This window comes from Corvus kubaryi, unplaced genomic scaffold (genome assembly GCF_017639235.1).
Source record: "Corvus kubaryi isolate FWS band 111438036 unplaced genomic scaffold, C.kubaryi_AGA036_p1.0 37398, whole genome shotgun sequence".
NCBI classification, from domain to species: Eukaryota; Metazoa; Chordata; class Aves; order Passeriformes; family Corvidae; genus Corvus; species Corvus kubaryi.
Window position 1 is genome coordinate 29,079,623 of NW_024581137.1, and position 26,199 is coordinate 29,105,821.

At 35.7% G+C, this 26,199-nt stretch overlaps 1 protein-coding gene across 6 annotated transcripts in view; it reads left to right on the forward strand.

The window, feature by feature from the left end:
• The window catches only part of SNX13 (sorting nexin 13), a 67,262-nt gene that overhangs the window by 37,414 nt on the left and 3,649 nt on the right, over positions 1-26,199 (forward strand). For 2 of the 6 annotated variants that reach the window (XM_042043218.1, XM_042043219.1), the window contains 16 exons: positions 480-618; positions 1,077-1,165; positions 1,816-1,915; positions 3,329-3,522; positions 4,565-4,669; positions 6,131-6,263; positions 7,005-7,042; positions 11,392-11,461; positions 14,003-14,175; positions 16,579-16,686; positions 17,420-17,530; positions 18,829-18,990; positions 20,207-20,278; positions 22,545-22,690; positions 24,465-24,533; positions 25,690-25,802. In XM_042043218.1, the coding sequence (XP_041899152.1) occupies positions 480-618; positions 1,077-1,165; positions 1,816-1,915; positions 3,329-3,522; positions 4,565-4,669; positions 6,131-6,263; positions 7,005-7,042; positions 11,392-11,461; positions 14,003-14,175; positions 16,579-16,686; positions 17,420-17,530; positions 18,829-18,990; positions 20,207-20,278; positions 22,545-22,690; positions 24,465-24,533; positions 25,690-25,802 (1,822 nt within the window). Of the gene's footprint in view, positions 1-479; positions 619-1,076; positions 1,166-1,815; positions 1,916-3,328; positions 3,523-4,564; positions 4,670-6,130; positions 6,264-7,004; positions 7,043-11,391; positions 11,462-14,002; positions 14,176-16,578; positions 16,687-17,419; positions 17,531-18,828; positions 18,991-20,206; positions 20,279-22,544; positions 22,691-24,464; positions 24,534-25,672; positions 25,803-26,199 lie in introns of those variants that run through there. The other 4 variants (XM_042043217.1, XM_042043222.1, XM_042043221.1 and 1 more) reach the window with 4 other exon arrangements.

Here is a 26,199-nt window from a genome sequence, read left to right on the forward strand (position 1 = left end):
TTTTTTTCCCCTCAGTAGGTTATGATTACATTGTAGAATGTTTTAACTCTTTTTGTAATTTTGTATCTTAAGAAGCCATTACTCTGGGAGTGTGTATACTTGCATGGGATCTTGGTAAAGCCGAACCCTTTCAGTGGCCTCACCGTTTTCTGCCCACTTAGCTTAGGAGATAATAGAAGAAGAAGATGGATTGGATTTTGGAGAAGATCTTAATTAAGAACATTGATGGACTTTCCATGTGTCATTGTTGTACTTCTTGAGAACAGAAAGTGATGGTGTGAAATAGGTTTTGACTGTGCATACTTTTTCTTTCTTAGTTCATGTAAAATTTCAGTACCAAAAGGAAGATTTAGAAACATCAAAGAATTTTCAAAATGCCACTTTGCAGTGCTGTATCAAACTAGTTCACATGAAGAAAAATCATGTCTTGTGCTTTTAGCTGTTTTGCATTACTTACACTGTAAAACTTTGTGTTTCAGATTCGTGATTCCAACTGTAACTATGAGGCCTTTATGAATATTATTAAATTAAGTGATAATATAGGAGAGTTGGAAGCAGTGAAAGATAAAGCAAGTGAAGAGCTGCAGTATCTTCGATCTCTAGATACAGCGGGAGATGGTTAGTGCTGCATGGTTTTGCAAAATATTAAACGCATTTACCAGCATGATCTCTGTAGAATATTGCAGCAATTAGAAAATAAAAGCTCTGATGCAGCATAGTATAAAGTATTTTATTTAAAAAAAAATAAATTGCATAAGAAGTGTTAAAACACAAATTTTCATTTTTGTAAGTGTTTTGTTGGTTGGCGTGTGTTTGATTACTTTTTGTAAGTATAGAGTATTTGGTTAGCTAAATGCATTTTAGTTAAATCAAAACTGCCTGACTGGTGGTTCTGAATTTCAGTAATATTTAAGGTATTAATCAAACCTGGTAGTCAGTTAACCATTAATCTGAAAAAGGGAAGAGAAAAATATTTCTTCTTGTTCACTTCCATCAGTGAGGTATTTAAACTGAAAAAATCCCCAAGCCTTCATTTAGTTATCTGCATTGCTTAATTGTCTTTTTTTTGCTTTCAGATATCAACACTATAAAAAATCAAATAAACAGTTTATTATATGTTATAAAAGTATGTGATTCAAGAATTCAGAGGTTGCAGTCAGGAAAAGTAAGTGTTTTAAATTTTTTTTAGTTTCGAAAGAGTGAGGTTGCAAATGACTGACTAGTTGTTTGGTTTCCATGTTTGATAGCTCTCTCTGTTTGATAGAGTTGGTATGTTTGGCTTTACTTTTTGACTCTCTTAATTTGGCCTGGGTGTGGTTCCAAGATAATGTGATATTCTGCATATATTGACTATTAAAATGATTAAGCATTCTATAGGTGGACCTGAAGGTATTATTGTAACAGCAAGAAATGTCATATTGGCAGAAGAAAGTGTGACAGAGATGAATTTAAGTTGTGGTGAGCTGCAGCCCATCAAAAGCTGAAATTAATTCTTGTTAATTAATTCTCTGCCACTGTCTCTGTTGATGAGGGATTTGGGGTTAATTTGACCTGTAGAGCATTACATGAACAGCAGTTTTAAAATCCACCTTATCATGTAGCTGAATAGCTGCAGCCCGTTTTGAAGACAGATAATTATGGGAACATGACCTTCTAATCTAGACCTTCATTTATTAGTGATTGTGAAAATAGCTAATCATTGAGATGCTACTTTATTATATGTAATTTTTCTTATCCTATCTGTTTTGTGGTAAGTACAGGTTTTAAAAGTTAATGTAAAAGAAGCCTATGAACACACTGAACTGTGTCTTACAGGAAATAGATACTGTGAAACTGGCAGCAAACTTTGGAAAACTTTGCACAGTCCCTCTGGACCATATTCTGGTAGACAATGTTGCACTACAGTTTTTTATGGGTAAGTGTTAATTTGTCTGATGTATTTTATTTATAAAGAATATGCTAACTCACAGGACTGTGTACTTGGAATTGCTAAATGTCAGTAGTGAGAATATCCATCAGTTTTGTCGGTGGTTATAGTCCTTTTAATGCAGTAGATGGAAACGGTCCAGGAAGTTCCTGGAGCTCATGGAAGATACTTCCTGACACAATTGGTGAGTCAGCCAACCTAGAAAGGCACCTGTCTGAACCTGTTGTTTGCAGACAGGGTGATGTGATAGTTGGAGGCTGTCTTGGGCATGAAATGAACACCCTCGGTCAGTTTGCCGATCATACTTCAGCTGGGCAGGAGTCTGCTGGAGGGCAGAAAGGCTCTCTAGAGGGAAGAAGGCTGGAGTGATGGTCCAAGATCAATTGTATGGGATTCAAGGCCAAGTGCCAGGTCCTGCACTTCTGTCAACCCCAGGCAATGCTACAGGCTAGGGGCAGGGTGTCTGGAAAACTGCCTGGCAGAAAAGCACCTGGGGGTGCTGGTTGACAGCAGCTAAACATGAGCCAGAAGTGAGCCCAGGTGGCCAAGAAGGCCAATGGCATCCTGGCTTGGATCAGCAGTAGTGTGGCCGGCAGGACCAGGGCAGTGGTGAGGCCACACCTCAAATCCTGTGTTGAATTTTTGGGACCTTCACTACAAGAAAGACATTGAGGTGCTGAAGCACAGGTCTTAGGCAGAGTGGTTGAGGGAGCTGGGGTTGTTTAGGCTGGAGAAACAGATGCTCAGGAGGGACCTTATTACTTTCTACAACTACCTGAAACGAGGCCATAGTGAGGTGGAGACTGGTCTCTTCTCCTAGGCAGCTAGCAACAGGGTAAGAGGAAACTGCTTCAAGATGTGCCAGATGAGGTTTAGATTGAGTATTAGAAAACATTTCTTCACCAAAAAGGTGAAGCATTAACTTGACAGGCTGCCCAGGGAAGTAGTTAAGTCACCATGCCTGGAGGTATTTAAAAGACATGTAGATGTAGTGCTTAGGAGCGTGGTTTAGTGGTGGACTTGGACGTGGTAGATTGGCAGTCTTGAACATCTTTTCCAACCTAAATGATCCTATGATTCTAAGAACCTGCTTTTTAAAAATTCGGTTTGAACTTCATTTGTATCATGCTGTACAAACCTGTTATATTCATGTGGTAACAGTGGATTCTCTTCTTACATGTGCATGTGAGGATTCAGTGCTTAGTTCCTAGACTTTGCTCTCACATTTTTTTAGTGATTATTGCCAATGTGTATATAGTATGTTTTTAATTGACTGTATATGGTAAGTATTCCAGATGTATAACCAGCTCCTGGTGTTCCATTTGTAGTCAACATCACAGAGAATTCCTATTCCAGGATGTACCACAGTAACCAGGGTCGTGTGGTGTCTGTTTTCTGTAGATTACATGCAGCAGATTGGTGGCCAAGCACATCTGTTTTTCTGGATGACAGTGGAAGGATACAGGGTTACAGCACAGCAACAGCTGGAGGTACTTCAAAGCCGGCAGAAAGATGGAAAACATCAGACTAATCAGACCAAGGGTCTATTAAGAGCAGCTGCATTTGGAGTTTATGAGCAATATTTATCAGAAAAGGTAGGAATAACTTAATTCTGAAATATTTGGTGTTTATTCTTTGTTCAGATACTTCTTTGTAGTTATGACTAAGTTAATATAAAATGGTTGTTATATAGCACAAGTTGCTTACATGTTGACATTTACACTATTACTTGTGTATCTTCTCTCTCTCCTTATGTCAAGCAGTAAGAAAGTCTTCCTCTTTTGTGTTCCCCCCATTTTAAAGGCTCATATTGCCACTGACTGTCCTGTCAAAAGCACTGAACGTGTTCCTGAGAAGTTGACTTTTTAGAATAGACAAACTAGAGACAATGCAAAGACAGAATAAAAGTGTCTCTCTGCATATGCTGTCCTTTTCCTTCCTTTTATTCTGCCCTCCACCCTTGCCTTGCCCCCTTAAGAAGTGTTTATACAAAAATGGAACCGAATATTTGTCCAAACTTGGATTAAGATTGAGTTATCAAATGAAATCGCTTCCCGTGCCTCTCTACAACTGTTTGTGTAAATTGCTCAAATATCACCATTGGATGTCTTGCAATAGGCAGTAATGGATTCTCTGTGAAAGAAACCACTCGTCAACTTGTATTCACAAAACATCTTTCTTCTTAATTTGTGTGTGCAGAAAATTCACCTCTCACTCAGAAATGGGCAGAGTTAACAAACTGTTAGCCTTTCCTCAGATGTTTCAGGACTTTATCCTGTTACTTTTTTATTGGCTTGTTCTTAATTTCTGAATCTAAATCTTTTTTCAAAAATAAAAACTGTTTTTAAGTCTGAGTAAATCTCATTTAGGTACTGCTTCAAAATGTTTACATAATTTTTTTTGAGGCAATTCCTAGTGTTTAATTGTGAAACTTCGAAGTTTTAATACAAACTCTGAACTTAATTTGGGGCTGGAGGGGATCTGACTCCTGTTGTATGTTCTAGACAGTTATAGAGATATTTGTGAAGAAGAAATTTAGTTTACTTAGAGAGTTGCAGCATTGCATTGGATTTTATTTGTGAAAGTAGAACTTTCTTAATTTTATGCTGCAAAAGTTGATTTAGATCTCTATGACAGGCATCTCCAAGAGTTAATATTGATGACAACTTAGTAGCAAAACTTGCAGAAACACTGAACCATGAGGATCCAACACCTGAAATCTTTGATGACATTCAGAGAAAGGTATACTCTATTGTCCTTTATTTCATAAGAACTGTTAATGCTATAGAGTATAAAACATAATTACAGATACTAAAAAAGAAGGAAGTAAAACACCTAAAACCTGTGTTACCATTTTTCTATTCTATGGAAAACACACTCTAAATTGTCAGCTTTTGCTTTGCTGTTTGTTAGCCCATAGTTTTCAAAGCAGTAGACAGGAGTAGGTGTCCTGTATGAACCTAAATATGAAGCACAGTTTAGAACTATCATATTTTTATTTGTGTTAATGCACCAATTTAAGAAAAACATTATGAGTAGACTAAATAAGACGTACCATTTTCGTCCAGTTTTACTTCTCTTTTCCAAAGGTGAATGTAATGGTCCCATATTAAATTCTGTAGTTGTTCCCAGAAATTATTTTGGCTGGTCTGTTTCTGCAAACTTGCACAGTGAAGCAGCAAGTACGGATGAAAAAACCAGTATTTTTACTACCTGCATATGTAGACTTTATCACTCAAGTCTAATATATGTATTTTAAAAGGAAAAGTAAATGATTGATATTCTGGCAGTAACTTACATACCCAGTCTGAAATATTTTTTTTTTTTTTTAGATCATTACTTTAATGTTCTCATTCATGCTAAAAATTAGTGATATGAGCTGTAGAACTTAGAATCACGCTGTTGTATTTGAGGCTCACATTTAAGACTAATGAACACCTTGTGAAATCTGTGTTGCTCAAAGTAAGTTAAGGGCCTTGCTTGTGAATTCTGCTGAAGAGTATAAATTTCCCATGTGTTACAAAAGAAATGAACTTCCTCAAACATGGCTGAATTGGGTTTCTTTTCTATTTGTACCAGATGATAGTACTTGAACAGTGATGCATGAAAAAAAAATCATTAAAATATTTTAGAGTTGACAGGAGTATCCAAACATCATGAATTAATTCCTGCTGTGTATTATGTTTATGTATATACGTTGTATAGGCTGTGAAGGTAAATTGTTTGAGCTGGTGTGGTTAAATCTTTGAGAGTTAGGGCTATATTGTATTGGCTAAACTGGAAATTGTCGCAAAGGTCACATATGGTATCTTCCTTCCCTTTCTTTCCCTCTTCTCACCTCCTGCCCTAAGTATTTGCAGGTCTATGTTTATGGTTTATCCACAAGGAAGGACTGAGATAACCTTTTATTAAATGGATAAAGACCAGATAGGTTTATAGTGCAATTGGAAGGGTTAAGAGCAGAGGACAGAAGCATTTGCCGCTGTTGTGCTATTTCCCTTCCTAGATGTGCACGACTGAGTAGTTAGATATTTTCTGAGACTGTGTTATGCTTCTGGCACAATGAGTTCTCAGAACCTTTTCGTTAAGTCAGAGACACGTATGCACAGATACTTCTTGTTCAAGTAAAATTTATGAAAACTACTCTGGTCAATTGAAAAATGGAAAAAGTGTTTCTGAAGTTAGCGTTTTTGTTTCAATAAGGTGTATGAGTTGATGCTGCGAGATGAGAGGTTCTACCCTTCGTTCAAGCAGAATGTGTTGTATGTGCGTATGTTAGCCGAGCTGGATATGCTGAAGGATCCCAGTTTCAGAGGATCAGATGATGGTGAAGGAGGTGAGCTCTGTATCTCTAAAGGGTATTTCCTGGGACCATTCTTTTCTCTGCTTTAAAACGAAAATAAAATAATTATCCACACTGTTTTTAGAAAATTAAATACTTCCTATGGTGTCTCTGATATTTAAATTAATGTTTCTTACTTGTGCTTTTGTGTGTAAATTGTTTTAGGACTCACACAGGGTTTTCCTTGTAGTAAGTTTATTAATCTCATAGAAATTCTTGTCAGGCCTTGGTAACAAGTTTGTCATTTAAACAAATAGGCAATTCTTCCATTCTACTTTCTTCTTTTAAAGTATTTAAAGCTCTTCAATATATTGTGGTCTTTTAATACATAACTCTACTCCTCTCTGGAAATAGAAATGGAAAGTATACATAGGAGATGCATCTTTCTAAAGCAAGTAAAATCATTGTTCTTGTTAACTGAAGTACAAATCCAGTGGAAATTTTTCACTATTAAACTAGCTCCTTAATGAAGCAGTATCAGTGGAGATATAAACTTAAAAAAATGTTATCTGAAGTATTTATTTAGGATCTGTATCTTTATAAACTTATATTTCTTTAGGTATCTTTATTGGAAATTTGAAACGCTTGCATGTTGCGTGCAGCATTTGTCCAGTGCCAAAGTTGTCCTTCCTTTTTCCATAATGTTTTGTGGATGCATTTTATTTATGTGTGGCCCTACAATGGGGGAAAATCTTCTAACCTGTTTTTTCCTTTTCTTTTCCTCACTGCTCCCAGAATCTTTTAATGGGTCTCCTACTGGCAGCATAAATCTGGTAAGTGCTTGGATTTTTTTTTTAATTATTTTTTTCTCCTCAACAGTAGAGAAAGAGTGATAAAACAGATTAACTTATGTACATTACAGTTTTACTTCACTGCAGTTGAATTTCTGAAAAAGTTCTTGAATCAAATTGAAACACACAGGTTATTAATTACTCTGTAAGATAAAACTTCTCCTTTTGTCTTTTCCCACGTTTGATGAAATTTTACATTGTTTCTCACAGAAACAGTTAATTTATGGAAAGCGTCAGTTTATATCCCTGTTTGGTTTTATTAAATAGATATAAATTTGGGGTTACATATTAATAGGTGAAAACAAATCCTTGAAGGATTAAATTCAAATAGACTGTAAAATGTGCAATTTATTACATTTTTGTTGGTTGATTTTTTTTTTTTTTCTCATTAAGGCTTGATTTGGAAACATTAAAGTGTCTGGAGTTCATTCCAGCCATGAGTCTTTGTTTTTTAATCTGACCAATTTCAAGTTCAATTTTGTAAGTGGTTCTTGACCTGTGTCAGTTTGTCAAAACCTTTCCTTCGTTAAATGAGCGTACCTAAACCAAAAATGCAAATACAGTTACTTAAAAAGGAAAAATCATAAAAAGTTTGATATCTATCCTCCCCATGTTTCTGTAGACAGTGTGTAGCTGAGCCACAAGGTGCAGAAGGTTCAGTTGAGCATATCAGAGTATGTTTCCAAACTTTTTAGTTTTGTGAAGGTTTACATAGAGATTTACAATCTACATGCAATTTCCTGACTTGCATGATGCCTGGGCCCTTGTAGTTTGTTCTTGGAAGGTGCTATAGCTCCTTAGGAGTTTTACTGCATTTGATAAGATCCTGCTTGCATGCAAAAGGAATGAAGGATTCTGAAGGAATACACGTAACATTAATGTAAATGTATTTCGGTGTGGGGGTTGGTTGTTTATGGGGTTTGGTTTTTTGTGGGTTTTGGGTGTGTTTTCATTTAAATTGGGATTTTCTTTCCTACTATTTTCCTGTTGTTTACATTTTGAAATGCAAAGAAAAAGGGAGGTGTTTAGCTGATACAATTTATGCAAACTCCTGGTAGATGCAGAAGAAAAACTTAATTTAGCCATGTTTTTTATGAATTTACATACAATTCTGGTAACTTTTCACAAGAGTCTTTTAACTGACTAATCTCTTTAAAAGATCTTTCAAATATCTTTCTAAGTACTCTTTCTAATAATGTTGTGACATATCAGAGTTAATTTTATGGATTTGTCATTGTGGTGGCTCATCTGGCTGGTGGTTATCTGCTGCTTCATTTCATGTGACTTTCCAAGCTAAGTTAGAAAGTCCTAAAGTCTTCATCAAGCACTGTTACAATACAAATAGGTATTTTCATGGGACTCTTCAAAGTCTTGACTTTTGTTTTTGTTGTGACAAGGGTATTTATAGAATACTACATTTATTCAAAAGAGTTAAGAACATTCTAGCAGAAATACATAAGTAAATTTCTCTTTATGCAGAACTACTTTTGCTTTTCTGTAGTCCATATTGTTCAGAAAAGAACAATATGGGCTACACAAAAGTAGTCCAGGTGTTCAGTGCTTTTACAGGTGTTTGAATACTGGTAGATTAGTTTTTGCTGGCTGAATTCCATGTCAAGTGTAAATTTCTGTACACATAGTTTGACTCCTTGTGTTAGTCCGTTACATAAGAAAAATAGACCTTGGAGAGGTTACTTCAAAGGTCAGGGAATTTCTGTACTTGTAGCTAATGACAATGTATTAAATAAGATTGAGTTGTGATATGATGTGATATTTTTAGGTTTTTAACTTGTGCTCCTGTGAATGTATTTAATGGCAGAGATACTAGCTCATATTAAATGTCTGTCTGTTTTGTTATCTGTTCAGGTTTCAACATTTTAATTTACTTGTATTAATTGTTGCTGTATAGTGCCTTGCCACAGCAGTTGAGTGTTTCCTAAAGTTCGTATTATAAAATAAATTGCCTGCAGTTCATACTTCCACTGGAAGAATTTGGAAGACAGGCTCAAAACTGTTTTGAGGAAAAGTTGTTGTACCAAAATATCTTAATTTCTGCCTTTTGATTTGATACATTACTATATTAAATCAGTAGGTCACATTTTGGGAGTATAAAACCACTGTTAATATTTATAGACTTGCAGATTTTCTCTAAAGGATCCATAATGGGAGCTTTGCACTGAGTAAATAGAAGAAGTTACACCGGTGTTACCTATCCAAGACCTTAAAGGGCAGCAGAAGTGGCCGGGTTGAACTTTTGGCAGTCATTAGCTTGAACCCCAGTCAGTAATCACAAAGAAATCTGAACTTGAGTGACAGTGAAGGGAAGCAGGAAAACAAGAAGTAATTATGCCTTTAAAAAAATACAACCGTACCTTAATGTCCGTATTTTGTAGCAAACAAAACGCTTGAGCAGTTGACAGTTACTTGTCTTCTTTTATAACATCACATCCCTTCTATCTTATTGATAATCAAATCTTAGAGCTTTCAGAATATGAAGTACTTACTTTATTCAAGCTTCCATAAATGCCTGCTGTTAGCCAGTCTCAGGTGATATTCTGCTTCTAAACTGGACACTGCAATATAGAGCAGCACACTTTGCAGGGTCATTGCTGTCCAAGGGACTTGCTCAAGAATGGCCTAAGTCAGAGTCCTGTGTCCAACAATTGACTGAAAGCAAGTGTAAAGATTAAAGGAACAGCCTACTTATGGTGCTACTTTACCAGAATACTCTCTAGCATCCAGTAACTTAAAGATTGGGAAGTTCTTGAGGTAAAGATGATGTCTACTGTCAAAATATTTCTGCATAAATTCATCTGTTCTGCCATTCGACAGACATAAACTTTTAGCACTATAGAATGTAGTGGCAAAACAGATTTCCCAAAAGGGCTTTTCTTTCTTCTACCTTCTCTCAGTCTGGGACCTTAGTACTTTAAGTCTACAAGCTGTGTGATAAAGATATTCAGGAGACTCCCTACTGTAACATGTATTCAGACACTTTAAAGCTGCCTTCTATTCGGTATCTAGACTTTATCACAGAAATGTTATTTCCCTTGCCTTCTGTAGTAGACATTTAGGCAGAGACTGGCTGAAGTGGTTGAGGCAGAGAAGAGCCATTCCTTGTAGAGAACTAGAGGAGGAAGGAGTGGAGTATTATGTTGGGATATTGTGGAGTTGATGAAGAAGGAGCAAGAGCAGAGTCTTTAAATAAGTCATGTTTTCAAGTCCAGCGTATCTTTTGGTTATAATCTCATATATTGTTCTATGTTTAAGAATACAGAGTAGATTTAGAAACTGAATTGATGTAGGTAGAGTTTTAGTTTGATACGGGTATGGCACTGCTAATAAGTAAGTCCCATTCTAGGTAACTTTTTGTGGTAAGTCACTATTGAACCGGCTTGGTTAAATTATACAAGATAGCAGATAGCTATATTTATTCTGAATGTGTTTCTTTGAAGAATTTTAGAATTCTGGAGAAAAATACATAAAGTAACTGGGATCCCAGTGCCTGTGAATTCTACTTAGGTAGCTCCAACTCTTTTTTTTTTTTAACCTGGTAATTTAAGATTAGGATGCGTAATGGCCCATCCTCTGTTTTTTCAGTTGAGTCTGCAAGTCTTTCAACAGTCTTGATTATGTTAAATCTTAGTAATCAGATGTATTAATTTTAACTAAAAGCAAAGCTTCTCTAAAAGACCCATTAGGCTTCTTTTGATCCCAGTAATTATTAGATATCGAGACAGAGCATTAACTAGCTGAGGATGTACCTGTTCAGTTTTTACGATGGAAAGTATTCATGAGAAAAATGTTGGCTGGTTTTTTTTACATAAAGCAGAAAAACTTCTTGTTTCTACTGCTGTGTAACATCTGTGCAGTGTGTAAAGACATTTGAAAGAAAACAGAATGATGTGACGGTAAAAACTAAAAGACCTGTTAAACAACATCTGTATCTCCTCAGTTGCTGGGGAGATTTTCTGCTTTAGGTCTATTTTTTTTTTTTCTTTCCTAATGCTCAGTAAAAGACCATTTGTAGCTGTACTTCCATCAGAGTTGAGATATCAAACCAAAGTGGCAAATATGTTTGATCAAATATGAGTGGTCACAAAACTATGTGTGAAAATGATGGGGGAAATGAAAGGCCCTATATTGTGCAAAAGAACAGCTTTGGTAACCAGGTAGTACAAACACCTGCATTGTTACAGTGCACTAAGCTTTTAGTGTAGTGAACTGGAAGTTTGAAAATTAGATTAATCAAAACACTTCTCAAATACAATGTATTTCTGATCATATTTTTTCCCATTTTTTCCTCCTCCATTATGTCCCCCACTCTGCAGTCCTTAGATGACCTTTCAAATGTCCCTTCTGATGAGACAGTTCAGCTCCATGCATACATCTCAGATACTGGTAAGTGAATCTGTTATGTCTGCTTACTTTTTTCCCACCATTTACTTTGAGTTTTGTAATATTACAGGTCCTTGAAATCCTGATTTTCTCTTTTTTTGACCTCATAAAACATTTGAATTCATATTTTCCATTAAGTCCTTGTGGAAATCTTTACACTATTTCTTCTGTAGGTCACAGACTATGTATCTGTAGTTAAAAAGTCATTTAATTTTTATGGTTTATGGTATTATTATTATTTTTACTGCTTTTATTGCTGGAGAATCATTCATTAAACTTAATATTGAGTAGGATTTATTTTAGCAATTATTTAAAAAAAATCTGAAAGCCATCTCTCTTTCTAGTCACAGAGTTATAATGTTTGACTGTTTGATTTTCTTAGTATAATATTTTTCCCTTATTCTTTGTGCTTCCTGACTTAGTTTAAGGAAGTGACTTCTGTCCTTATGGTGATGGCATTTTTGGTTATCTTTTAAAAAACTTTGTCTAGAAAGAAATTACTTTATTACATGAGAGTAAATAAAAAAATCTCAGCTATTATTTGCAAATACTCTAGTTAAATGAGATTGCATTGGGTAATTAAATAGTGATCTTCAGATACTTTTTTTAGTAGATTTTACTATGCAACACACTTTTAAATCTATGCATTTATATGGTGGACACATGCTGTCAGCAAGCATTCAGCTACTTTACATTTTAATTAAACTTATTCCAACTCAGTGTGAGAGCAGTGTGCAATCCAAGTGTCATGGTAGTCAGTCCTCGGGGAAAGGGGAAAATAAGAATCAAATTCTGCTTTTTTGTTAAAATGACATGTGATACTTCTTTTCTGAATTAAATGTAGAAGTTTCATCTTTTTGACTTAAGAAAAAAAGGTAAACTTAGAACCACACGAACTGTAAAATTTATAGATGGCAGTCTGTATGGATAACTATCAGCCTGACTCTGTGAATACATAATGCTCCAGGTGTAACAGGAGATATGTACAGGTTTGTATTGAAAGATAGTATTAAACTGCATCTGTGAGCAGGTTCTTTTTCTCTGCCAGTTAATATCCTTTACTGTGCTTGAAGGTTGTATACAAGCAGGATTATCTCTGTGTGTTGCAGAATTCACATTGTCTTGGGTTGCAAAATAAATACTAATTAAGAGGCTAAGACATAAGGGGCAGCAGAACTTCTTTCTTTTTCTGCCTGAAGTCGTTCTCCTAAAGGTGCCACTTAGCAGTGCCCCTGAGATGTAGTCTGGTGGCTGCAGGGCCAAGTGGTCAATGTGAACGTAGAGGACAGGGCTTGTGCAGCATCTGTGGGGCTGGGCGTTTCTGGTTCCACTCTCTGGGCAGTCTTCTGGCACCATCCTGACTGCCTGCTCTTTCCCTTGGGGGTTCAGCACTCAGCATTGTTTTTTAGAGGGTAGATCACAAAGACAAGATGCTCTGTGCCCACTCTTCACCTTTCTAGTGTGTAATTCTTGCATTGGCAGCAGCTGCCACTACCCTACAGGTGCTCCCTGGCTGCTTAGACAAAAGCGTTATAATTCAGAGAAATCAAGACTGAAAGTACTACAGCGAATGAAATTGATTTTCCAAGAGAATTGTATTTTATGGTGTGTGAGTGCATAGAAAAATTCAGAGACCTGGGTTAGAAATACTTTCATCTAGCCACTGGAAAACTGTAGGTTTCCCAACTGGGTATTGGCTTACTACTTAGAGATGCAACATGTTGCCAATTTAAATGGTGTGCAGTGTAGACAGTATTGGATCTAGGTTATTCTCTAAATAAAATGGAAGGATTTGAAACAAGCTATACTGGGGAAATTCTGTGAGGGAGGAATGTCCAAGAAGACTTAAATATTTAATGGAGATCAAAAAGATGTTTGCTTCTATTTTGGATAGCCTGTATGTGTTCATTTCATTTATGAATTGACTTCTCCATACAAAGTGTATATGCACACACAGAGAATGCATTATATATATGTACACACACGTCTGTATATATAGTTTCTGTTGACTAAAATAGCATGGGGAGTTTATCTTACAGTTAATAAAAATCTGATGATTTAATAACAAACTACTGATGCCAGTAACAAAACTGAATGCTTGCAGCTTGCTATCATTGTCTTGTATTTATAGACTTTTTTGATGGGCAGACTTTTGCAATATGATTAGACTACTTTGCAGACCAGAATTTCTTCTGGTTTCACAGTTGTCTTTCACCCCCATCTTGAGTTCTTCAGGTTAAAATTTTTTTTTTTTAAAGATCTATTTACTATTTAAAAGTTGAAAATTTTTCTGTTTATGTTTTGCATGTCATTGAAACTTGCCTAACTTTAAAGCTGCTTAATCTCTATTTAAGTTTACGTAGTAAGTTTTGGAGGGTATCATACAGTGTTCAGGATAAAGGGATAGCTTAGTCTTCTTGCTTGCATGTCCATTTTTGTCTTTCAAGTCTGTCATTCCAGACATTTCTTCACTTCACATTTGTGTCCTTTCGTCTTCCTTCTTTCTGTTTGTTCCTTTTTTGTTTTTGTTTTTAAAACTACTAGTCTATGCTGACTCTGACCCATATGCCGTGGCAGGAGTGTGTAATGACCACGGCAAGACATACGCCCTGTATGCCATCACCGTCCACCGACGAAATGCAAACGGTGAGGAGATGTGGAAGACATATCGGCGCTACAGTGACTTCCATGACTTCCACATGAGGATCACTGAGCAGGTAACCAAGCTCATGAAAATCTTTATAGGTGCCCGTTTCTATACTTTAATAACTGATGACTATATGATTGCGCTGTGAAAAAGAGATGGAAAGTCTTCCCCCTCTTCCCACACTGCTTAATTTTACTTAAATCTTTGTATGGAAGTGCTGTTGGTCTCAAACAGTGGTGTTTTAGTTACATTTGTCACAGAGATGAAGAAATAAAAGCTGAGGTTGGGAAATAGGTATTTGGGTTTTAAGTGAATGTTAAGAATTGGTGGGGTCCCAAAAGGGAGAGCTGGTAGCACTTCACTATACTACTAGCAATCTGCCTTTTACTGCTGTACTTGTATTCTCAGACTCTTAACCCTCCTAAAATGAAAGAAGGAAGAAATAGAGAGTTGTAATTCAGCAGCTGGTACAAAGTAGAACCTGCTGACATGAAAAAATGATGAAAACACAGTGCTTTTAAAAGGAGGCTGAAGTGCTTTTAAACCAAGCCTTTGGAGAAGTCAGATTTGACTGCATAACCTTCGAACTAGTCAGAAGTGTCGGTTTATATCCCTTTGATCTGTTATTAATTTAGAGTCATAGAGAACAAATTCTGTGCAGGTAAGTTAGCATTTTAAAGTTACAGCAGCAATAAAAATTGAAAAGGCTTTATTAAAAAAGCAAATGTGTTGAATATTTGGATTAATTATAAATGAAGTCTGACTTCCCTTTGAATTTCTGATGATCTTAGTGTGTTGTCAATAAATTTGAAATACCAATTTTTGTACTCCTTTAAATTGATTTTTTTTTAATTAATTCAGTGTTCTGAAGAATCCTGGATCTTACCGTGAATTAGGGTTCTGCTGATATGGGGCAGTCATTTAAAACCAACATAGCTCTACATGAGTAGAAATGTATAGCAAAAGCAAAGATGTTCACAATATGAAAGCTCAACATTTCTGATGGCTAAATCTGAGTAAATTTACAGAGAATAGAAATGTTATCCGCGAACACCAAGATTGCAAAAAGTAAACAGATTTCTGTGATTCACTGTGGCATCTCAGATGCTCCCAACTTTTGCTTTGTCTTGGCAATAAAATAGACATTCTTACTGTCTTGTGTGCTTGTCTGAGACATTTTTATTGACATGTTAAGGGTAAAAAGTTAGAGTAATTGATTTAAAATGAATAGGAAAGGCAGGGACTGTTTGTTTTTCAGAGAAAATAGATAGTTGATCCGAAATGGAATTGAAGTTAGCAGTTTGAAGTATTTACATGAGTTTTTTTTCCTTAGAGTACGGAATAGATTCACACCAGTTCCTTTAGTCAGTCATATAATAAATGTCATTTAAAGTAAATTCCTATATTTAAAATAGAGGCTGTTAGTTGCTTACATTGCTTCTGCTTAGATATAAGAGCCCAAATGAAAACTAGACCATCTTCTGTTCAGTTATTTTCCCATGTGGCCTATTTGCAAGGGAATGGGATTTATAAAGTTGTAAAGAGCTATTTTTTGGTTCTTCCTACAGACCATAAATTTTATATGATCTTCGTGGCCTTCCAAAGTTTAATGATGCAAGAAGAGATCTTGCAGGGGCTGAACGGAATCCATATCTTTAAATCTGTAGTGTTGTGGTCTTTTCTAGAGAGAAAAGGATGCAGCCTGTTTCCAGGTTGTTTCTTAAAGCCTAGAGTACTGTATGTTTCTTTATCACCTTAAGGTTATTTTTTACAGGTAGTCTAGATTCTGTATGGGGATAGTCCTGATTTTTCAAGTTTTGTTCTTGTCACTTTTTCATTTTTGTGCATTTTACCAAATATATTCAGCCTTGTTGAGTGTTAGGGCCTCTTTCCCTTCTGGTTCCCCAGGACTGCCATTCTTCTTGCAATACTAGAACAGTGGAATACATGTCAACCAGTGCCAATACTGTCCTTACTTGGAGAAAAGGCACAGGTGATGACACATAGAGCGAGCATATTTTGATAACCTGTGTGTACACTGAGTGCTGCCATCTCTCCAGGGATAAAAGCTTAATTTCCTTGATAGGCTTGATCACAGTAGGAAAGGAAAAAAATTTTAGAATGATACACAAGTTCTCTTGAAAATCTTTATATAGTCTCATAATCCTAGTAACTTCATCCCAAGTAATAAGCCTTTTGCACACTCTATTGGTCTATATTTCAAAAGTGAGTATTGTGTGCAAGTTCAGAAATTAAATTTTACCTTTGATAGTCTCTTGGGAATTTTCACGCATTTGTTCTTGACAGTGTACCTTTCCCTTTGGCTTCTCCAAGGATTCTGAGTCCCAGGCATGATGCAGAATTTTTTTGTCAGGTGTTAGATGGTATATAAGAATAGGTGAATATAATGTCCTTATATGAAGACTTGAAACTCTTTAAAACAGAACAAAAAAATCTTCTCTTTTTTTTCCAGTTTGAAAACCTTGCAAATATACTAAAACTTCCTGGCAAAAAAACATTTAACAATATGGACAGAGAGTTTTTGGAAAAGAGGAAAAAAGATTTAAATGCTTATTTGCAGGTAAGCTGTTACAGGTTTTTTTAGCTCTGTGCTTGGTATTATTTTTTCAGAGGTAGCATGCCTTTGTGGGTTTTTTCTTTTGGAAAAAAAAAGCTGTGTTGTTAGTGGTACACAAAACTAAATAATATATCATAAGAACTATCTCTTAAGTTTGCATTTTCTTTGGTGTTTGGTTTATTCTCAGCCAGTTCTGTCACAGCTTTTCTGAGCTGATGAGGTTCCAGCTATGTTGGTTTTGAGCTTTATGCCATTGACCTTCTCGTGTTGAGACATGTTTGTGGTCACTTTCTCTTGTGCTGTTGCATAAGGATTTCCGTGGCACCCACTCCAGCAGTGTAGCAAACCGCACAGTTCCTCTGTTCAGATAAGGCCTGTATCAGCCCACACAAAAGAATTCTGTTGTCTTCTTTCCTAAGGACTTTCTGGTCATTTAGCACTAAAATATGTTGATCAAGTCAATGAACATGTTAACAATGAATAATGAAGATGAGTAAAACACTGTGAACTGACAGTTTGAGTGGTCATAAAGGTGTGTCTTTTTCTATGAGTTGCTATAATTAGCATAGTGGTTAAAATTATGGGAATTACTAAGAGGCCCCTTGTTTCCATCTCGAGACAAGTGGAATGTTGGAATAAAATTCAGGAATGAAAAGATACATTGCTAGATGTGATGTCTTTGGTTGTGTCTTGTTCGTTATTTATTAAAATAACTTTTAAAAATTATTTTACTCAGCTCTTGTTAACTCCTGAAGTGATGAAAGCTTCTCCAGCTTTAGCCCATTATGTGTATGACTTCCTGGAGAATAAAGCCTACAGCAAAGGGAAGGGGGATTTTGCACGGAAGGTAAGAATGTTTTGTACTGTCAAGGGAACTTCAGAGCATTCAGTCATGCAATGATTGCATTAAACAGACATGTTGAACAGATATTAAGGAGCTGTGTAGCACTTTAAAAACAGCTTGTAAATGAGTTGCTTTAATATTTTGAGTGGCAAAGTATCTGAGGGCATGCGAAACAAAAAAATTACCATTTTTATAATAGGTCAATTTGTTTGTATGACAAAAAAATAACGTTTTGAAATAGGGCACAGTGAATTGCACTGTTCTAAAAGTGTGTTTGTTGCAAGTTGCTTTCTGTGAGACATCTGTGATTTTTTTTTTTTGGTGGTCTTATTCCTTCTGATTTCTTTTTTCAGTTCTTTCCTCTGTATTTGCTGCTGTTACCATGCTTTCCACTTTTCAGCCCAAAACATGATATGCGTTTCCCTTCAAAAGCACCTGTTAAGTATTTAGGTGTAACCCTCCAGAGTCATTGGTCAAATTCAGAGCTCTGTGCTCTGCATCCTTTTTGTTAAGCCTCCAGCACTGTGTTCAGACAAGTGGTTCTTTGTTCAGTTGACCAGTTTGTGTGAGCATCTGCTTTACCAATGCAGCCATTTCAAAAGTTTTAGTGATTTTGATACAAAAACCATCTGCAACTCTATTGTCACTTCAAGTTACTGTCCTGCCTATATTCCGTAAATATTTAACAGTGAAATAGTTAAATATTTATCAAGGTTTATATAATGACTAAGATGTATTTTCCAGCTTACGAGATGCTTTATAAGCATAACTTTTTAAAGGGCATCATGCTAGTATTTGTGCCTCTGTTTGGACTGAATTTAGAGTATATACTGAAAGAAAAATCGTAACAGTTTCTTTATAACTATTCTATGTTTTTAATTATACCTACCATGATACATACTATTCCAGTGCTGTTTAAAAGAGGCATGTTTCAAAGATGAAGAGTTGAAAGCAGAAGTGAAACATCTGGAAGTAGAAAGCTTGGAAGGGAGAAATGGTATTGAATGGAGAAGAAAAGGAAAATAAATTCAAGCTAAGAAAAACCAAGGGATGGGAAATGGAAATGACTCAGGAAAACATCTGTTGAAAGATGTAAATAGCTGCAGTAGGGCTGTAATGAATGAGAAATATAAATGGAAGTAAAATTAAAACTGTATTCTGCATTCTGTAATGAAGTTAAGTAATTTGAGTTGTTATTTTATATTATTGTTCTCTGGAACAGTGCCATACTTCTCATCGTGTATTAATATGCTGGTGTCCTCATAGATTATACAATTTTGGTTAAACATCTTCCCCCTCAGATGGACACATTTGTAAATCCACTGCGTAACTCTATGAGAAATGTATCAAATGCAGTCAAGTCTATCCCTGACAGCCTGGCAGAGGGAATGACTAAAATGTCAGACAACATGGGTAAAATGTCAGAGAGATTGGGACAAGATATAAAGCAATCATTTTTCAAGGTAAGAAAATACTGGTGGTTAATACATACTAGTAGATTAATAGAGGAGTCACTATTGACTCACTTAAGCTCATGTTATCTAGAATAGTCAAGTCGTTAAACAGAAGACCAATCTGTTTTGTACCTGCACCCTTTTAATAAGGTCCAGCAGTCATTACAGGACAAAAATGGAGATCTTTGCTGTTAAGTAACGTTTTTAAGATGGCATCTACAGACTGTTACAGCTATCCTTCACTTAACTCAATGCAGGAACTTGAGAAGAACATGAGATTCACTGATGTTCTTATTTTTTAACCAGGCATTCTCATACAGCTAATTTCCTGCATCTGCTGTTTTCATTCGGGAAAAAACCCTATATATTTTGAAACTCAGAATAAGGAGATAGCCTCTTTTCTGCTTATTCCTTGCTGAATTCTGGTTTAAATTAAATTTTCTTTGTCTCTCCTGCCATCTTTCATCATCTCTTACATTCATAAAATATAGTACTTTAGAGGTGGGAATGGTAGTATGACATGCAATAAGGAAGTCCTGTGAAAATAGTAAGCTTCAGAATATGCTCATCTTCACTGTTTCTTTGGTCCTCCTCTTCCTGTGTGTAGCTGTAAGGTCTGTGATAAGGGATTGTTCCATTTTGTGCTGCCAAAGCAGTTATATATGGCAGATGTAGAACAGCAGCTGAGATGAGTGAATTAACCCTTAAACCATGAAAGGGAATAATAAATTGGGTCCGGGGGGGATTGGTGGGTTTTTTAATTACTTGCAGAGTAAAATGACTGTCTCTGGGCTTTCTCATTGCTAGTAACTTCCCTTTCCCTGTGTGTGACTAATAATATATTTACAGTTGTACTCACTGGGACTAGGTAGGACTTAAGATCAAGAGGAAATGTCTGAGGAAATACCAGTCTCATAAGAGTTTTTAGGTGATTTTCATTTGAAGCATTAGGCACTTGATGAATTATATGGTTTGTCTTAATGGTAAGGTTTGTCATAATGATAATTGTGTTGATTATTTTGGTAGCTACGCAAGAATATATGCAGACTTGATTTTTGGTTTTGGAAGGTGAAAGGACCACTGTGTCTTTGCATTAGTTTGCAATTGACTTTTGACCAAATGTTGTTTTATATTTTCATAACCAAATTGCTGATGAAATTTTTTCTGATTTATTCATACTCTAACATACTTTTTCCGTCATAAACATAACCTTTTTTTATTGTAGGTGCCGCCTCTGATGCAGAAAACCTATTCAGATCCAGACCATTGCCGTGTTGCAGCACCAATTGATGACAACGTGAGTCTGACATTGTCCTTTCAAAGTTGACACCTCTAAAACAAAACAAATGAGTTACTTATTCTGCATTGAGCTACACTTTTATTGTTTTCTGACACTACACCAGGCACTTCAAAACAGTTCTAAGCTTTTTAAAAAGAAACCTGCATACTTCCTTTTAAAGTTAGCATTTTTGCTAGCACTGAAATGGTTTGCACAACATTGATATAACGGGGAGAGTGCATGTACTACTGCTTCTGTGTTTTATGGCTGGGGGTTTCATTTTTTTGGTTTTTTTCCTCTTCTCCCTCCAATTTCTGTCTGTTCAAAGATAGTGTGGTACCAAACTGCCGGCATCATTTCAATTGGCATTTTATGGATTTGATTTCTGATGTGACCTTTTAAGGACCATTTGTTTAATGGATCAAAACAAGTGTTTGCTATTTTGTTGTGGAAGAACCCTTCAGAAAGTGTTCCGAAATAAAAAATTTCTATTATGTGGACACCTAAAATGTGTAAAGTAGTAATATTAAAAACTTGAAAGTGAAGTTTAAGCTCCTGACGGTATCATAAGCTGTGGTATTTTACCATTGTTTTGATTGAAACATTGATCATATATGTGCAAACAATTGGAAAAAACCCATTTATCTCTAGGTAGGACAGAAAAGCCTAAGATTACCCATCAGTATATGCATTTTGCTATGCACCTGTTCTGCCCTTCATGTTTCAGGCTTTTTGGTCACATAAAAGCATTTCAGTTTGTTTCCCTGTACACAACTGCTGTGGTCACTTTGTTAGATGTATTTTTACTCAGCTAATTTCTCCTTGAATTCTTCTGGATTTTCTTTTTCTCCATTACTTTTCACTATATAAGACTGTATCCCCAAGTTTGTAATTACAATTGTAATTACAAATATATTTGGTACTCCTGAAGATTCTGTTTTGCACAGGGAAAACAAAATAATATAATTCAAGTACATGAGCAGCTTCTCTGTAGGTATTTCATTGATCTTCTCTAAAATGATTAGATGTTGCAGTTCTTGATAACTTTAAGTTAACATATCAAGTGTTAAAGGCAGATTTCAGATATTTGAAAACCTTTCAGCTCTCAACTGCTCATATAAGATTAATTGCTCACAACTTACAATCACTAAGACAAAGAGAAGGCAGTTTGAATGGAGCTATACTTGGAGAAGCAGTACTGTAAAAGTGAGCCATGGATCTGTACAATCTCCAACTGGATTATGAACCCACTGTCTGTGTTCCAGTTGAATCTAAAGTCCACCAAAAGAATAATACTAACGTGTTTTTTGTGGGCCAATCTGTGTAATATTATCTGTTAAAAAATAAAATTATGATCCTTTTCTTAATCTTCAAGCATAAAAGCACTGCATAGTTTTTGAAAAAGTTCGATGACTTCGAGGGGGGAAGACATTGCAGAACAACCAATATGATTGATAAAAGCAAGCTCCGTTTATTAGCAATCCAGAGGCACTTACATAGTATATCAGCTTGTTAACTCTTAATTGGCTTAAACCTATCACAGCGCATTTCTGCTTCTACATAATTAGACTACATTGGCAAGCTTCTACTAGTTATGTTATGATTAAAAAGAATTCAGAGCTCACCCTCCCTTCTCATGGCCAGTACATCTTATCTGCACAGCTGCACATCCTCAAAACTCCCTTTTTGTTCTCAGGCCTGTTTCTCACACAAACCTTTGCTTGCAGGCCTTTTGCTTGTACAGTTCTTTTATTGATTTGTTCCCTTTATCAATAATCCATGTCCCTGATCCTCTAATCATTTTGCAACACATAGTCATGCAGGTTACAAAGATGTCTAAATGAAAGGCACTTCATTGCAATGAAATGTCACTGTTTTTAGCATCCATAAGAAAATGGAAAAAGCTCCTTCCAGAAGTTTTTGTGTAAGGCAGTTGGAAGCACAGCAACCAAGGAAGAGGTCAGGGATCAGGTCTATCTTAAGGACATATTTACGTGTATTATTCAACTTCAGTAGTAACTGTTGACTTTTGAAATAGCTGTTTCTTCTTGTCCTATTTTAAAAATTCAATGTATCTGGTTTTATATTTAATTTTCAGTTTTTCTTTGCTACTAATAGTGTTATAGAAGATTTAGGGAAGATTTCATATTATAGTAAAATACAGAGCAAAGTGTTTGTCATTGTGCTTATACTGAAGCATTTGATGCATAAAGTAGCTACTGAATCTGTAGCTTTCTTGAACTGAACTAAAAGTTTGCTGTTTATTCTTTTACTTTGTGGTCAGGCGGATGACAATATTCCTCTGAGAGTAATGCTCCTACTTATGGATGAAGTCTTCGATTTAAAGGAGAGAAATCAGTGGTTAAGAAGAAATATAAAAAATCTGCTTCAGCAACTTATTAGAGCAACATATGGCGACACAATTAATAGGTACTGTTTTTGTTATATAGAGCAGTCATGTCAGTGACACTGTACTCTACCTATGCATCCTTCTTGGTATTACTGAATTATTGTGGTTTAAATCTGCATGCATTCCTCTTTGAAGAAAATCAATAAACTGAGTACAAATGTGGTGTAAAGTGGAGATAAATGCAGCACATTACTGAAAAATACCAGTAACTCTTAGATGTCAGAGAACTTACAAAAGAGCTTTCACGTACAAGAGTTCACATTTCTGTGAATGTAACTTCATATTGATGCTTTTTGCCCTGTTTTACACGATACCTTTTTTTATTAGTATTATTTATTACTTTCTGCACTATTTCTGCTTACATCTCTTTCATGCCACAAATGATCCACTGGAACTATCAAATTATGTGAACTTTACTAAGTTGCAGTGTTAATGTTAAGTTTATGCTCTCATACTTTAAAAGATGGAAATGGGAAAGGAAAAGGACTCTTACGGGGTCTGTTTTGCCCTCTCCATATTCTTTGTAATTCACATGTACCTTTATTCATGCAAATGCGAAGCCAGTTAATCGTGCTAATGAAGTAGTGTTTCTTGCCCTCATCTTAGAAATACACAGTTTCCAGGTTTTCCTTCTAGTAATTTGTTTCTGAAATGTAAACAAAAAACAACAACAACAACAAATTCTAGATACAGGTTTAGAACTGCATGATTACTTTCGATTTAGTGCCATGAATCAAAACCCTAATATCTAGCAGGTGAGAAGTAGCTCCCTATTACTTTTTTTTCAGGACATTCCTCACTGTATCATTTCTTTTTACCCTTCAAAAGAATATCTGTGATGTTTTTATCTTCACTGTTAAACATACAGACTTGTGGTAGCAGTAGTGAAGTAACCATATAATAAAATAGCACTGGGTCTTTCTCAAGTGATTCCTTGTGGCCAGTTGAAAACTGTCTTGAGAACTGTGCTTCCAAGAACATGCTGTACTGTTAAACAGCTCTGAATACTTTTTGCTGTTTCCAGATTGTTGTATAAGCAGCAGAGTTGGTGTGCAGGCTGTTGCTTCCTTCTTGCAGAGATGGCTGTGTAGTACTAGTTTGCTTCTGCATTTAGAGCCATTCCAGACATTCATGGCTTCCTGTGGTCACCAGTCATACCTTGTCCTGGCAAGTTCTTGGAGTTTAATGGCATTCAGCAGAAAAATTGTCTTCTTCTGTTTCTTAGAAAACTAAATTCAAATTGTGGTTAGGGAAACAGTCCTGGGATTATGGTATACAGGGATGCATATATCATTTCTGTAAGCATTCTAGATTTGCATATAGAGCTGTGTATATGGTTGGTGAATGAAGGCCTGATGAATGATCAGTCTGTATCTCCTGTTAAGGATTGTGAAGTAACTGTACACACTGCAGCAAGTATTTTGAGATTCTGAGTAGGTCCTTTGCTTACAGAAGCAGAACTTAGAGTGCTCCATGAAGAGGCGTGCTCTGCAAGCAAACCAGTTTTTTAATGCTGATGGGAGATGCAACAGCAGTTTTGCAGCCAACTTCATTATCATATATTCACCCAAAAAAAAGAAATCTTTAGCTTTAGGGAGTGATCAGTGAACTTAGATTTCTATCTTGAGAATCAGTACTTGCCTTCCTATTGTGCAGTGTTATAGAACCTACTTATGGAGTTGGAAAAAGTTGAAATTATGCTTTGTTTGCCCTAGAATGCTCTTTAAAATGATTCTTCACTTATGGGCTCTCTACTTTAAAAATTAAATGAGAGACTTTTTGCTTTGATTTTAGAAAAATAGTTGATCATGTTGATTGGATGACATCTCCCGAGCAAGTAGCAGATGCAGTGAAACGCTTCAGGTATGTCTTTTATCATAATTATTAAATATGAAGTACTCACCAGTTGATGTCTAATATCTATCTATATGTCTTCCTATTCTTCTTACGTGAGGAAATTATTATCACTCTCCAGAATACCAGTTGGATCATACGCTGCTTTTTACATACATTAAGTGACAGAAAGCAATTGTCACACAGAGAAGACTATTTTGGAGTTTTCTCCTCTACCTTACAAAACTTCTCTGTTAACCAGTCTAGAAGAGCTAGAGTACAGATATACTTAGAAATGTCTTATCACTGTAGTGATGTAGTGTCTTGGTTGCCTTGATGAAGGCAGGTACGTGCCTTGCTTTTAAAGGCAAACAAATTAGTGCTGCAAGAGCCTGAGCTCTGAGATACTGTTTCACTTTGAATGGATACAATGGAAATGAAGTCTGAATTTGAAACTATCAAAGACTCTGTCTTTCAATTTCCGTTAAGTTTTAATGGCTTCTACATTGTTGTTGAGAAAGTGTTACCCACCTTGGTTTTTTTTTCCCTATAGTTTGGGGGTTTTTTTGTTGGGGTGAAAGTCAAAGTAGGGTAATGTATTCTCCAAGGGGTCATAATTTACAAGTATTCTGTTATTCTTTGATTAAACTGTGGGAATGTGTATGTTTTATTCAAAAAAAAGATTGTCTTTCACTGGAGGAAAAATAGTTACTAGACAGAGGCTTGTCTTTTGCATTGGGCTTTCTACTACACTGAAAATATTTCTTCTCAGCTTTAGCTTGTTGAAAGGCTAACTGCTAGTGTCAAAATTCTGATAAAACAATTAATAGACCTAAGCCTAGAGTCTCAGTAGCAATAATCTGATTGGGAAAAGCAAGGCTTAGGTTTTTTTTATGTAAAAACTGTGTGGTATTTGAATGGTTTTGATTTGCATTGTTTTATTAAAATTTTATTTAATCTGATTCCTGTACTAAAAAATTATAGCTACTGATAGATTGAGTGTATTGCACTACTTGCTTTTGATTTCTTCACTTTTTTTTTTCCTCTTCTAATATTTGAAGTGTGTGTTAGGTTTTGTGCAATTTACTTTCTTGTATTTATTTTATGAGATAACCTTAAAAGATTTAAAAGAGCTTTTCAGTTGATAAAATGTTAATGTATTTTGACAGATTTGCTTTTGTTACAGAGATGCTTTTTGGCCCAATGGCATTTTAGCAGAGACTGTTCCACGAAGGGACAAAGCTATTAGAATGAGAACAAGAGTGGCAGGGAAGACCAAATTACTGGAGGTGATGCCAGGTGAGTGAGTCTGGGATTAAACCATAATAATCCTTACCATATGTTGTTATTGAAATTAATGTCAGTATTCTTGTTGATTGTACTAAGTACTGAAATGAAATGCTGATGTATGAACTGTATTTAAATAAAAAGGTTTCTAATTATTAAAGCATTGGACATTTTCACGTGTACTGTCAGTAATTCTTTTAGAGCCAAGCCAGTATTTAGCTTCTAGATGATTTAAGTTGTGCCCGAAGTAGGTATAATCCGAAACAGTATGATTTCTTGCAAACATGGTTTCCACATATATAGGTTAAGAGTGAAGTAATTTTCAGAAATACTCTTTTCTGTAAGAGAACTTTTTGTTTAGTCATGTTGTGTAGAGGCACTGTTACTTAAAGTTTCAGGCTACATAGTT